This window comes from Epinephelus moara, chromosome 8 (assembly GCF_006386435.1).
Source record: "Epinephelus moara isolate mb chromosome 8, YSFRI_EMoa_1.0, whole genome shotgun sequence".
Lineage (NCBI taxonomy): Eukaryota > Metazoa > Chordata > Actinopteri > Perciformes > Serranidae > Epinephelus > Epinephelus moara.
In genome coordinates, this window is record NC_065513.1 from 30,360,782 (window position 1) to 30,375,648 (window position 14,867).

General features: G+C 38.4%; 1 protein-coding gene across 2 annotated transcripts in view; it reads right to left on the reverse strand.

The window, feature by feature from the left end:
* Nucleotides 1-663: 663 nt before the first annotated feature.
* LOC126395019 (ras-specific guanine nucleotide-releasing factor 2) overlaps nt 664-14,867 on the reverse strand; it is a 73,136-nt gene continuing 58,932 nt past the window's right edge. For both annotated transcript variants that reach the window (XM_050052208.1, XM_050052207.1), the window contains 11 exons: nt 14,390-14,479; nt 13,313-13,419; nt 9,526-9,638; nt 8,687-8,747; nt 7,960-8,063; nt 5,922-6,006; nt 5,634-5,831; nt 5,115-5,194; nt 4,899-5,016; nt 4,737-4,805; nt 664-2,874 (listed from right to left, as the gene is read on the reverse strand). In XM_050052208.1, the coding sequence (XP_049908165.1) occupies nt 2,782-2,874; nt 4,737-4,805; nt 4,899-5,016; nt 5,115-5,194; nt 5,634-5,831; nt 5,922-6,006; nt 7,960-8,063; nt 8,687-8,747; nt 9,526-9,638; nt 13,313-13,419; nt 14,390-14,479 (1,118 nt within the window). In that variant the 3' untranslated portion in view covers nt 664-2,781. The remainder of the gene's footprint in view (nt 2,875-4,736; nt 4,806-4,898; nt 5,017-5,114; nt 5,195-5,633; nt 5,832-5,921; nt 6,007-7,959; nt 8,064-8,686; nt 8,748-9,525; nt 9,639-13,312; nt 13,420-14,389; nt 14,480-14,867) is intronic.

The window sequence follows — 14,867 nt, forward strand, 5'->3', positions numbered from 1 at the left end:
ATAGTATAGTATGTTGTCTAAAATCATGAAAAAAGTCATAGTATAGTGTGTAACAGTAAAAGTAACAGTATAGAATGTCATAGAAAATGTAATTTAAAAATGTCATAGTATAGAATTTTGTAAAAATATGATAAAAAAAATGTGATTGTACAGTATGTCATATAAATGTAATAAAAAGTCATATCACAGTTTGTCATGAAAATGTGACAAATATTTCATAGTACAGCATGAAAACTGATAGAATACAATATCATTGTAATGAAAAAGTCACAGTATATGTCATAAAATGTCAATTAAAACAACTGTCCTAGAAAAGCCAGTGTGTGCTCACCTTTCCTGTGAGGCCCTCGATCATATGCTGGCTCCATACCATGACCAACACTCAGTCATTAAACTTTGAGAACTACTGCTCCAAGGTGTTTGTTTCAAAATGCTCTAAAATGTTTTCTTTAGCTGTTAAGTGTCTTAAAAAAAAACTTCCTGGGAGGAATGCCCCCGGACCCCTCTGGAGGGTTGGGTCACAAGAGTCTGTTGATGCACGGGTGATTGTAAGAGCCCTATGGTATGTTGAAAACGGAAAGGAGGCAGAAGCAACTTAATATCATCAAAATAACTGAACACTTCAAGGAAATGCGCAGACACATAAGGCATGTTGAATTTATTTCCCCTGGACCTACAAGTGAAAAATGCAGACAAATACACAAAAATGATATTACAATACAAACATAGCATCCTGTCTTCCCAAACCTGTGTGTGAAACAGACACTCAAAATTACAGACGCAGTGCAAAGGACACGTTTTTCCAAAAGCAAAGCCTGAAAACATTTCCTCTAATCAATCTGGAACAAGGTTATTGTTTTATGAGGAAAGTTGGCCTGCAAAACTTCCAACACTGCTACTTCATAACAACAGGCTGTTTTGCAGATGACATAGCCTAAAGACTATGCTGGACATTATGAGCTATGAGACAAATATGCCAGATTAGATGGACAAAATATTGTTTCTATGCCTTTTAAGAGAGCCTCCCGACAGCTACAGAGACAATATAAATATAGAGAAGCAGAGGGAGAACGCACAGGGAGCGTCCAGTCAGACATGCACAACATGCAGCTGTTGTGTGCATGCAGGACAACTAGGTTTCATCATACCAGCAATACAGAAAACAAATTTTGATTATTCAAATGCTACATTTTTTTAACCTTCAAAATACATCTTTTTTTTCTTTTGTTCTTTTGAATAAAGTTATACAGATTTCTCGCAATACAAGGGATGCAAAACTAGAATTCAACATAAATGCAAGAGACAAATAAAAAAAAAAAATCAATATTCACAGCATAACAATTCAAAGTATTTCTTCATCAATCATGTGATATGTGTGGAGTCACTATATACAAACATAAATACAGTATCTGATGAAATAAGTAGCATGGTAAATAACGATCATACTGTCACTCAAGCGAAGCTACATCTCAGAGAGTGCAAAAACTGTCCCAGCCTACATCCAAGAGTTACACACTGGGACCTGACTACACACGTCAGTATCTGACAATTTGTAAAAGCCAAACAAACTGCACACAAACGCTGCAAAAGCTTTGGGTCAGTAGAGGTTATAACAATGTTTAAACACTAGAGGGAGATATTTGCTGCAATGACTTTACTGTGTTCACACTAACATGCTACTGTTAAGTCTACATGACCTATTTTCTGATAAAAAGAAGTTGAATGAGTGAAACTACAGTCCAATTTTTTTTAAAGGAATCTTAAGATTTCTAAGCAGGATTTATATAAAACTTTACTCTTGTAAATTGGCAATTTGGGGGGAAATTGACTAATGGAAGGCACTGATAAAGTTTTTAATTTTGTATCATTCATGCGGACATTTTTTTTTAGAAAGCTTTCCATTCTCATGGGACGTCTTTAGGCAAAGACTAAATACATATTTCAGTTTTTATCAATGTAAAAATCAGCCACTTTATTAAAATATACCAAATTTCCACTTTAAATTATCTTTATTTTAGTATCTTTCTATATTATATCTGAAGGCTTAAAGGCGTATTTGCCATACCCAGCCCACTGAGGATGCATAGTGGCTTAGAGAGTCACCCCGGTGAGAGTGAAGCATGCTAAGCTGAGGGTCAGGGGTCAGGTTGAAGGCCATTTAGACAGTTACATTTCAAGCTGAAATCATGCAAGTTTTATGCAGTGACCATCATGACAGAAAGCATTTTTTTTGGGGCTCTTTGCTCCAGGACATGGCACGGAAATGCACAGGCAACAGAACACAGACAACAGCACAGAGACACGAGCTCAGACATCTCTCTCTGTCACACTATCTGTATATGCTACATCTCTGTTACATCCACTGTATGTTGCTCCATGCTCTCAGCCTTTCCTGCACTCTCGGGCTGTCTGAGGAAGTGTGATGTCATGCGCACCACACTCTCCACCGAGGAATGATGAGCGCAAACAGCGACATGTCATTTCCTCAAAACCCGATGCAACCAAAACCCTCTCCTCTTGTTCTCCTTGAAGACAATCAGTCCAACTCCTTCTCAACCTGTCCTCTTCTCATGCTCTCTGAGTCTCTTGCAAAAGCTCGTTCAACTGTCCTCATACTTGACTCTAAACATATTGCTCACTTCAGTCAGCATCGCTCTCATATTCGTCTCCATGTCGCTCTCAAAACTTCCCGATTTCCTCTTGATTGATGAGATTACGTGGGCGTGTTGCCCTTGGGGGTCCGGGTTTGGCAGGCTCCCACTGGCCACAAACAGCTGGAACTCAGGCAGGAAGCCTGGGCTCGATCTTCAGCGAGAGATCATAGAGTGTCTCTTCATCCATGATGAGAGTCTTATCCAGAAGGTACTGGGTCACCTGGACAGGAAGTATAAAAAGGGGGGAGAAGTACTGTTAGATTCACACAAGGGATGGGAGGATTTTACTGTGGATTGAGGTACACTCAAAAAGGTTGATCAGGTGAATTTACATTATCTGGATAATTCTGAATATGTCCCAAAGACACTGCTGCACTATCAAAAATAAAAGATGCTTGCAAAAAAGCCATTTCAAACAGCTGACAAATCTGGTTTAGTAAAATTGTTGGATTATTTGTTTTTCAATAAAAAGTATGTTCACAAAAAAAGGTGTGTCCTATCTGTGATGAAAGTAAAAATATTTGTCTTTTAGTAAAATATAAGGTAAAGTGATTCCAGTATGTTTTAGTGCTATTTTAAGTTTAAGAATATTTTGATGGTTACTAGGACAATATCATGAATCGCAGTTATTTTGGCCAGAATAATTGTAACACGAAATTCTATTATCACCGGTTTTTCAGACCAGTGATACAAAACTCTGGCTTCATTTTGTAGTCGTTGTTTCTATGCCCCTAAACTGTGGAATTCGTTATCTCTGAATATTATTGGTTTTTGCCTTCTTTTTCCCTCCTGTTCATTTTTATTCTGTTGTCTTTATGTATTTAGTCTCTTTTTATCCTATGAAGTTTTAATCATCTTTTTTGTAAGTGTGTTCTGTTTTGGTTGGTTTGCTTTTTTTAATGTTTTTCTGTATTGTGTCTGTGTCCAATTTTGCCACGTGAAGCACTTTAGGCTGCATGTTTGTATGACAGGTGCTGTACAAATAAAGTTGAGTTGAATTGATTTTTCAGTTAAGAGATGAAATGTTTCACATTTTAGCAACTACACAACTACATGGTCTTAAAGACTAACTAGGGAATAAACCTAAATGACTTTGAGAATGTGCTGCTTCACTCAAATTGAATTTAGATCTCATAGATGTCTTTATCTGAACTGATCTCCACTGATGTCTGTTTGGTTCAGCTAATAGCTGCAGGGGGTTAATACTCAGTGGCTGTTTGAAAGATGGATATGTTATAGCAGAAACAGAGGATTGGAGATTTAAGATGGCTTCTGCAGGGCCAAGTCCTTAGCTCTAAGACACATGTTACAAATATACATTTCCAAATGCCTATCATAGATCAAAAAGGGATTTTTAATAGTCTTTTCACAACAGCAGCCAGGAGCACAACTTCTATGATGGATTTATATTTTCAAACCTTCAAACTCACTTCTACATACTAGCATCAAAGTCAGTCTTTGACATTTTATATCACAATTTATTTTGTGATCAGGACATTGAAATACACAGATCATTTGGGAAGATACTTCAACTTGTTGGTATCATTGCTTTTAACTTATGTAAGTTTAACATTTCTGAAAGTTGAATATTTTCCTGCACAATATGGAAATGAATGGAAAGTCTATCAGGATGAAGGAGTCGAAATATGTCAGACGCTGTAGAACTTGGCTTGTAATGTAATATAAATATATAATAGGGGGAATAAATGCAGAAACAAGAGCATAATCCTTTAAACACATAACTTAAACTGGGTTATCTTAACCTAACAAAGATTTACAACTACCCGTACACTGGGTTGTACAAACCAACATGCTGGGTCAAAGAAAACTAGCACTGGGGTCGTCCTTGTTTGACCCAGCGCTGGGTTGCAGAATCAGCCCAAGCTGGATTATATTCAACCCAACATTTTTTAGAGTATTTTTTTCCAACAGTGTTATACAAATTAATTTGACTATTTATTATGCTTTAAATGTTCTGTACATTTGATGATGTCCAGTGGTGCTTTGGTGATGGTCTTGAGAAATAAGAGGAACTCTGACTCTATTAGGGAAAACATATTCAATGTGTTTTCAGAAACATACCTTGGCTTGATGCTCTATTCTGTACGGAGTCTGCTGGAACTGTCGGATCTCTCTGATGATGTGGGATATCTGAAGAAAATTATGAATTGTAGTTGACACTAAAGTAACACACATGATGCATGGATGATTTGCATTATTTTTTGTATGCATGTATGCACCTACCATCCTCATTTTGGAGAAGTTAACAAGACCTTCCTCAGTAAAATTGGGCGTTCCCTCCTCAATAAAGGCCAGGTCTGTTAGATACATTCCCAGGTATGGCACACATGGAGGGTTGCAGCTGGAGGAAGAAAGTGTGAGGAAATAATGTGCACATTGTCTCCAAGTCAATAAAAGCACATTTCTATTTTGTTATTTGTGATATTGATATAGTCTCACTTTTTCAGGGTCTCCCTCAGATTTTTAAAGCGTCCCTCAGAGGACACAATCTTCTGCAGTTTGTCCATCAGGGCTTTAGTCTGAGCAAACCACAAATACACAGATAAAGTCATTTACAAAGACTATTATGAGCAACACAGGGCAAACAAGACAGTTGCATTAACCCAAGATCCACTTACTCTTAATAAAACATGATGATAATAAAAATGACAAAATCGAATTTGCTTCGGCCCTGAATAGGCAGCGCGGCTCTCTGGAGAGACAGACTGTCTGGTGATTGGATGATTATGGCTTTGATCGATTTAGTGTTCATAAGAATTGAGCGAAGAGCAGACACTTAACATTACAGATAAATGCCTCTCTTTGCTGTCTTTCCCTTCCCTCTCTCTAATGAAATCATTTATATGCATCTGAAGAAGATTATGAAGACTAAAGGACTTTCTTCTGATCCTGTTTAGGTAAACTTTATATACACTTTTTTTAAAGTACACAGAGAGGATTGATGGGGAATTACTCCACCTGTTTGCTGACTTTAGCCCAAGTCTTCTTCAAACGGTAGATGGCACTGCGATTGAGCGCAGATATGATCTCCAGTACTCCGTTGTAGTTGTTGAGACAGCGGCAGATGTCAGCCACAGCAACCCACTTCTCTATGGAGTTGGCCCTGGAGCCAACGTCAGTGTGGGTCATAATCTGTGATGCCACCAGGTTACTCATCTTCAAAAGGAAAAGAGAATATAAAAGAAGTGTGTTGGATATTTACAGAAGGATGAGAGAGAATATATCACAGATATTCAAAGAGCTTACATCATTGAAGTGTTGAGTAGTTTTCATGATGTATGGTGTCCTCTCTGTTTTATCAACCTTCATCCAGCCCTGCCCCAGGAACTCTCTGAGGGAGGAGGGGGGTCAGAGACATGTGATAAGCCCAAATTAGATCACACACACTGAAATACAGCACAGTAATCTCACAAGATGTAAGTTATATTAACTAAAGCCTGTGATTTAAAGATATTATCACATCCCCAGCAGGGGTTGATAAGGATTTCTTAAACTATTTAAACACCACAATAAAGACAGATGGCTCATGAAGGCTGCTGAGGAGTCAAGAGCTGAGCTTGGTGTGTATGACAGTACTGTTGGATGAAAATTTTGTATTGCAATCTAGCCAAAACTAAGTTTGAGAGATGACAAAATGCATTTTATTCTAGTTTTAATTACTTAGAAGTTAGCTGTGTTTCCTTGTTGTTTTCACTGGTTTTTAATTTCACAAACCAAAGAGTTGGATTATTTTTCTAAGGTCACGGATTTCTGAGAAAGGTCAACACAGTGAATATAAATTAGATGGAGATGCACTGAGGCTTCTGAGCTGTTTTACTCTACTAGTGCAAATATGTGTCATATTGCAAAAATACAGAAACAATTTACACCTAAAAAAAAAAAAACATGATGTAGAGCCTACACTGATCAGCCAAAACATTTAAACCACTGCCAGGAGACGTGAATAACATTGATAATCTCATACAATGCAGTGTTCTGCTGGAATACCTTTGCATTTATTTGGATGCCACTTGACACTCTCTACCCATCGAAACAGCAGACCAAGCACTCCCTCATGACAACGGCACTCCCGAGGGCAGTGCTTCCCCCAGCAGGACCATGTACCCTGCCATACCGAGGATCGAAGGGCATCTCTGAAGTACCGGCATGTCCTACAAATGCTCGATCAGATTGGAATCAGTGGAATTGGGAGGCCAGTTTTTGTGGTGTGGTTTGGCACATTGTCCAGCAGTGGGGGCACTGCTATCAGGGAGCTATTGATACTTGGTTTGCAATGGTGCATGGGTGGATGGAGCCTGTCAAGTGGCATCCATATGAATAGCAGGACCAATGGTTTCCCAGCAGAGCACTGCATTGTAACAAGATGATCAATGTTTTTCACTTCACCCACCAGTGATTTTATATTTTGGGTGTTTGGTGTTAATACCATAACTTTTAATTACTCTTAATCTGCCACCCATTTCCGCAGAGGAGGAGGTGAGGTGACATAGTATAAAAAGCGACAAAGTCTGCATAATGTTGTATAAAGATGGAATAAGTCCTCGTAAGGTGGGTGGGACAGGTTGTGAATGGGTCAAACAAGTACAGAACTTTCACCCATGGGACCAGTGTTCATGGCCAGAAGTAAACGTTGACTTATAGCATGCTGGTATGTGTGACGTACAAAGCTAGTAAATTATGCGAGGTGATGTATGTGACATTTGTAATACAATTTACATGGCATTATGTTAGTAACAAAGCTCTTTATTTAAGCTAAATCATGTTGTTTTCTCTCGATCTAACTACCTATTTTTGTTGCCTGAACATGAAACTGTATAGCATAATGGCAACTGTTTTATAACCTTAAGGCTGTGTTTTAATCTGCAAACATTAGTACAGTAATATATGTCATTTTGGATGTCAGTGGAAATCGACTTAATCTTTCATTTAGGTATGAAAGAGTATTTTTTTTTTCCAGAACCTATTATCAAAGAATGAAATTACTAAATGCATGGTGCAAAGAATCTTTAATGTATTCGCAGGTGTTGCAGATGTTTCACAAACCTTCACCATAACAGCAGTTTACCAGATAGTGATGTCTGTATCTTGTGGGTCAGTGTAAATTCAGTATTAAGTAAAACTGAAGTTAAAATTCAATGCCCTCAGTTTTCCTCACTGCCCCTCTAGAAGCATACTTTTACATGGACTGCTTAGAGTTTTTATAATAAACAGTATTCATAAAGGTGATTAAATGTTGTTTGGCTTGATGCAGATCACAACGTGAGAGTTTTACGAGAGGACTGACTCATAAGGAATGCTCCTGAAGACGATGTGATCCAGCAGAGTGATCTGCTCGGCCAGCTCCATCGCTGAGAGAGACTCGAAACACTCTGCCTTCGGACAGTCCGCCTAAACACACACACACAGGACAAAATATACATACACAGACAAACAGAGTCATAAACAAATATTCATACCATAACACAGATGACAAGGAGATATAAATATCTAATAAAGAGACAGGCTGTGATGGATATGTTTTATAAGAGCTGACAGTTCCCTGGAGACCATCACAGTCAGGAGAGGGTGTGTTTACTCCTGGTCTGTGGGAGAGGACAGCCTGTACTGACCGAGGCTTCTCATACACGCAATGTATGTGTGTTTGTTATTCCCAGTCATTATTAATCCAAGATAATTAAATAGGCACACTCACGACTCCTGATTATTTCCATCTCTGGGAACTGGTAACGTATTTGGGGGAGGTGTTTATTAAAGTGTAAGTACTTCAGGGGCCCTGGCTTCATAGAACAAGGCCATCCCATAGAGGACCACATTAATGTCCCAATTCAAATTAAAAACTGCATAACTCAGCCTGCCTGCAATAAAAAGAGGTTGAGGTTTTGTAGAAAATGGTAGGATTTTTCTTCTCTGCAGTTAACTGTCGCTTTATTAATCCAACAGAATAACATCTAGTATGTCATAAAATCATAACAACATGTTTGCAATGAGTCAGTGTGCTGCAGTTTTGTCACCATCTGCAAGATGTCCTCGATCCTCAGCTGGGCATCGTCCTGCTCGTCTTGAGAAAGGGCACTAGGAGACAGAGTAGAATAGAACAGACTAAGACAGAATAACATGGAAAAGAACATGGTACAATAGAACACAAACAAACAGAGCAGAACAGAAAAGAGCAGATTAGAACAGAATAAAGTAAAGTAAAGCAAACAGAAAAGAGAACAGGAAAAAATAAACAGAACAGAATATATATAGCATAATAGATGAAAATGTCATTAAAAAGAATATATCAGAACAGAACAGTATATCCTCCTGAGACCAAAACTTCTGTTTGGTTCGCATTTTTAATTTCTCTTAGCTATGTGGGATCAGTAGGACCCGATAAGTGTAAAAAATGAAACATCATCAATGACAATGAAGTCCCAGTGTCTTCAAACAAGTACTTCCTAATTAACAGCATCTTAGCTTGTTATTGTTGCTAAAATTGGTCAAATTTGTTAAATTTATTAATCATAAATAAACAAGTTGCTATCATAAAATGTGATCATGTTTTGTTCACTTTTGTGTCAGGACTGGCTGCAGACTGACTTAACAGTGATGGCTGCCATCTTGTTTTTACATTAATTAGTGATCTGTGCATGTACCACCATTAGATGGCACAAAAAGTGTCCACAAACAAGGACAACATATCTAAGTTAAGTAGAATGAAGTATAAGGTCAAGTAAACCCAAAATGTGATGTTCTCATACGAGGACACAGGGTCTCAGGAGGATAGAATAGTAGAGAATAGAAAAAACAGCACAGCATAAATACAGGAGAAGATAACACAATAGAATAAAATACAGGTGTGTGTTACCTTAGTATGTTGGCAGTAGCTTTTCGCTCCTGTGGCAGGAGGTCTGGATCTCTGAGCACCTCCTCCAGGAGACAAATCACTGCCATCTTCAGCTCCCCGTTCATCTCAAAGTCCTGAACACAAACACAAATTAATTACTTTAAAAGGACCCTCGTTGACATACGTAATCGGTCCCCCAGCACCAATCACTACCCCTAGACCTAATTCTGACTCGACTCTAAAACCAGAAGTGAAGGTTAACCAAAACATGCTTTTTCTTACTTTCTAAGTCTTCTCTGAAGCTCTAATTGGTCCTCACAAAGATGGATGTTTGGAGTGAACATAATCTTCTATCATGCATCATCATATCAGACACTGATGTTGATATTTCTTTTGATAAGAGATATATTTTACTGATGTTAACAGGGTTTTTTGACATAATTATTTAATAGTTATTATGTATATTTTACAGTTTAAACTTTTCTTTTCATGTGTAGATGAGGAACTACATGACGCTGTGCTCTGTGTCTAAAAATAAATATGACCCCACACTGCGTCAATCACGTTTGCACACTGAGTCTGAAACTTTTGTCCATCATTGAAACCTTTGAAACAGGTTTGATTTTCTGCGTTTTTTGCATCCATCAGAGCCTTTAGAGACGATTAACCAAGAATCAGTGAAGAAAATTTGGCAGTGGGACACAGCAGCGACGAGACACATTTCATGACTCAGACAGCTCACTTTCAACAGGTCAGACAGTAATAATCAGGTGGATGATGATGAAGAGGAGGAGGATGTGGAGACAGAGAGGGAGGACAGCTCCAGTGGAGAGAGGCAAAGGACGAAATGCATGGCTTAATTTTGTCATGTATTACAATTTTCACAAAGAATAGATAAAAAAATACATCAGAATCAGTGTGCAAGGTTTCTGTGCGTAACGATTGTTTTCGTTTGACAGATTAAATAAAAAAAAAAAAAAAAAAGACTCAGTGTGCAAAGGCCTTTAGTCAAGGGTCAGCAATGTTTTTTCAGGCCAAGGACCCCTTAGCTGAAAGACAGACACAGCAGGGACCCCCTACTGCATATGTTGTATAAAACTGAGTTGCACTTGAGATAATTCTATGAATACTTTTAGGTCTTGTCCCGTTTGCCCTTGCCTGCAGCTGCTAAGTTGGCAGCAAATGTTGCATAGCATTTTCGCCAGTGGTTTCTGAGATGGACAGCATTTCAGGGTCTCTTGCTGAAAGAGTTACAAAATGGTTTATTGTGGCCCACAAGACTGTCCAAATACTTCACATAATAATACAGCTAATTAGCCAATATGTGACCAAATAAAAGTATCGCGCAGTAATTTAAAGTTGGCTAGCTCACATGATTGCCAAAAACTCGTGGGTAACAGTTAGCTGTCATTAATGTTGTGTGCGGTAAATTAAATAGGTTTGATGGATAGCCAGTTTATTTTTGCCAATAATATGCTGGATTCATGTCAGTGAATTTTTGAATGAATTCATTTTCTTTCTTTTAGACACAGATGAATTTTGGAAAAAAAGAAAAATTTGCTCCCCCACTGCAGTAACTCTGAGGACCCTACTAAGTAAACAACAGAATTTCAGAACGTTAACATGAGTTGTTCCAATGAAGCGGCAACCTCTGGGGCTAAAAAAATTAAGCCAACATGGCAGTTCCTCTAATGGCCACTTGAGGCTGGCTCCAAGAGAGAGTCAATCCCCATAGACCACCGTGTTAAGAGGCCCAACTTTACAGCAGAAATAAACATGTTTACAGCCTGGTGCAAAAAAGGGTTTTGGTCTCTCTTGCTAATTCCCAGCTTCATGACGACTGTACAGGGGATGGATTTTTACATAATAAACCTATATGAATGTTATTAAGGCTTAACATTATGCATAATTAAGGGCGTGACTCCTTTGAGTGAGAGGCTGTGTGCTGATTGTGTCCTCAGCTTCTCAGTCAGATCCATCCCTCACTCCCTACAGCTCCACCCTCTTGCCTAAATATGGTCACTTCTGGCTCCAAAAAAACAAGATGGCGACAGACTAAATGCTTAAATTGACAACACATTCTCTCTCCAACCCCGTCACACACTTATCTTCACACAGACTTTCCACGCTGACATATGACGTGCAAGGTACCCTGGGTGTGTTGCTTGTTGACATTTTGGGACGCCATGACAAGTTCTGTCTGTTACATGCATTGTCAGTTTTCAAAATACACTTCCGTTTTCAGAGGAAATGTACAGTTTGCATACAGTACAAAAATCGTGAACAGATGTTTTTTTCCTTCAGCAACACACGCACATGGTTGGGTTTAGGAAAAACGAACAGGGTTTGGCTTTACAATCTTATGAGAAATGAACGCCAGCCTCCCTGGTGAAAGTTGGTGGCTGTTGGACCCATCTACCCCCCCCTCCGATCAATCCTACTCAGACTTCCACCTTAACTTTCATTCACCTTAACTACTTTATGTCAGTGTCTGATGTCAGAAGTCACTGACCAGGCGCCAGATTTCAACGACTTTGGAGTTGGACCTGGTTGAAATTGAGGATTCACAACAGGAGTCCACAAACCAATGGGCGATGTCACAGAAGCTACGTCCATTATTTTTACAGTTGATTGTTCCAACTGACATTTAACCCCAGGCAAGTAGAGGTACGGTGTGAGTCGTAGCCCCTGTTAGTGAAAAGGGGCTGTTAGGAGAAAGGAGAAAGACTTTTTACTGTCAGAGTTCTGCTGTCCAGCTGTTATTGTGGTCATTAAAGTCGGCCACATTACAAAAGCTGTCCCCTATACTTTAACTTTACCCACATCCCAAACGTAACAGCATTACATTCTGGAAAATCAACTGAGAATGTGATTATGGATAAAATAACCAGATAAAAATGTCTGTTTTAAGCTAATCCAGCAAACTGATCAATCAGCGACTGATCAATTAAAAACTACCATGATACAGAAATCCTATATAAATCCAATACTTCTATAAATCTGTCCTCATCTTTGATTTGCAACATGGTCCTAATACACTCAGAGATATTAAAGAGGCAGCTACCACATCAGTATAAACAGCACGGTGAATTATCTGATGGTTGACATATTTATATAGTGTCATTGTATATATATCATATGGCTTTCTCTAGTCTCCACACACTGGTCTGATCCATCATCAATCACTGCTGTATAATCCTTCATGTCTTCTGACTGTTCCCTCCTCCTCCTGAGCCCCCTCAGTCCTTCCAGCCTGAACACCTTCTTTTCCTCCTCGTTTTTCCTTTCACTTCCACCCCAATTTAACTCTTGTTCAAAGGTCAGTTTTAACAAGCTCTTTGTTCTCTGGCCTCCCAAAGAAAAACGTGAGTGGGTGTATATGTGTGTGTGTTTGTTCTTTTACCTCTGCGTTAATAAGCCGACTAACGCTGGCCTGTCATGACAGCATTTTGTGTTATTGAACAAAAATACATAAAACAGATCGATGCAGTTAGACCTCCAAGCAGGGAGTCAGACAATTACCGTGATATTCACTTCATTAGAGGCAACACTGGCTGTTTAGCAGAGGAGTAGGTGGACTGTGGTGAGTTGAGCTGGTCGTCCAGTTGACACGGCAACAATATTCAGTGTGTGTTTGTGTGCGTGTGCCTGTTTACATGCTCAAGTGAGAGCAGTGGAGCAGAGAGAGAATGCATCAGATGCCTGTTTTAATGAGACCGCAGACTTGATCACCCCAGCAAAAACAGGGGACCCCCCACACACACCTACACAAACACACACACACAGACAGTAGTGGGTGCAGACAGACCTGTGAGTGTTTGGAAACCCAGTGCCGCAGCACGTTGAGGACTCTGTTAGTTGCAGCTCGGCGGATGATGAACTCTTTATCACAAGTTCTTTCAGAGTTAGTAAACACTGGAGGAAAAATTAAAAACCAAAAATAGAAGAGAGAGAGAGAGAGACAGAGAGAAAGCTGTATTATTGTGTGATGATATAAAAGTTCAGTGATGAACTGAGGATTACAAGTGTATTTACCAACAAAACAAAATCTGTTAGTGATTGAAAAGTATTGAAAACGTAGTATAAGTTAAAAAAAAATGCTTTGAAGTATTTCAAACAATTAATAAAATAAAATAATTTGCAGTAAACTGTACTTAACTTTCAAAAGTAAAAGTACATGTTCTGAAATTTTTGAGTTTCAATATGTCACCATGTAGTCAGCATTTTAAAGGATCAATACACCCACATTGATGTGCTGATAATCAACAGACCTCACTGTCAACCATTTCCATAGTTTCAAAACCTTAATTAATAAATAAATAAATAAATATAATAATATAATGTTTTTTATTCATCATTTTTATTTTATTTTATTTTATTTATTTTTTTTATTTTATTTTATTCTTTTATGGCTTTGACCAGCAGAAATACAATCCATCTCTGTTGTATTGGGGTAGCTGAAGAAGTGTTGGGAATATAAAACCTGTTTAGGTCTTTTTGTAATTTAGGTGAGTGACAATTTTATTTACATTTTTACAGTTTCCAGGCGATGCTATCTCTTCTACAAAATATATTATATGGGCTGGTCATACGCTTTGCATGTAAATACTAATATTCACAGTAATAATGGCTGCTGAAAGATGAATTAACAAAGTAAAAACATCATATGTCCTTCTGATACTTTTGTACCTTTTGAGGACTGTAAATATTAAATATTACTGATTTGGTATCAGATAAAAATACTACAACTTTGCAAAGTGAAACAAGAAACAAAACCTCCTATGTTTAATGATATATCATTTTTAAACACATCTTTTCCTTTTCTGCAGTTTTACAGTATGTTTAATCATTGTGTGTGTGTGTGTGTGTGTGTGTGTGTGTGTACCTGGTGGCGAACCATGTCCTGCTGCTGCGGTGGCGATAGCAAAGGCTGAGGCAGGAGAGACTGAGCAGCGTGAGTTCTCCCCTGACTGGACTGCACACACACATAAACACATAATTATCATCAACGGCAACAATGCTGTTATGATTTTTCGCTGCTGTTCATCATCGAGAGGAGTCGACACAAGTGATTACAACTAAACTTTAATTTCCTACAAACATAATGAAACATGATTGGTCACAAATCAAAATAACCGTTTTTCGTATGATGTCTTTTTTTAACCTAAATGTCAAATTGGCTATTATATTAATTGCAACGTTTTCCTGTGTCGACGTAATTAATAACCACATAGGTGATGGTTGCTTGGTAACCCTCTGATGAGAGGTACGCAGTATGCACATGGCAAACAATTCAAAGTTTGTCTTACTATTCATGTAAATGATCTATTGAAGCAAATATTGCCATAACAATCTGTACATTG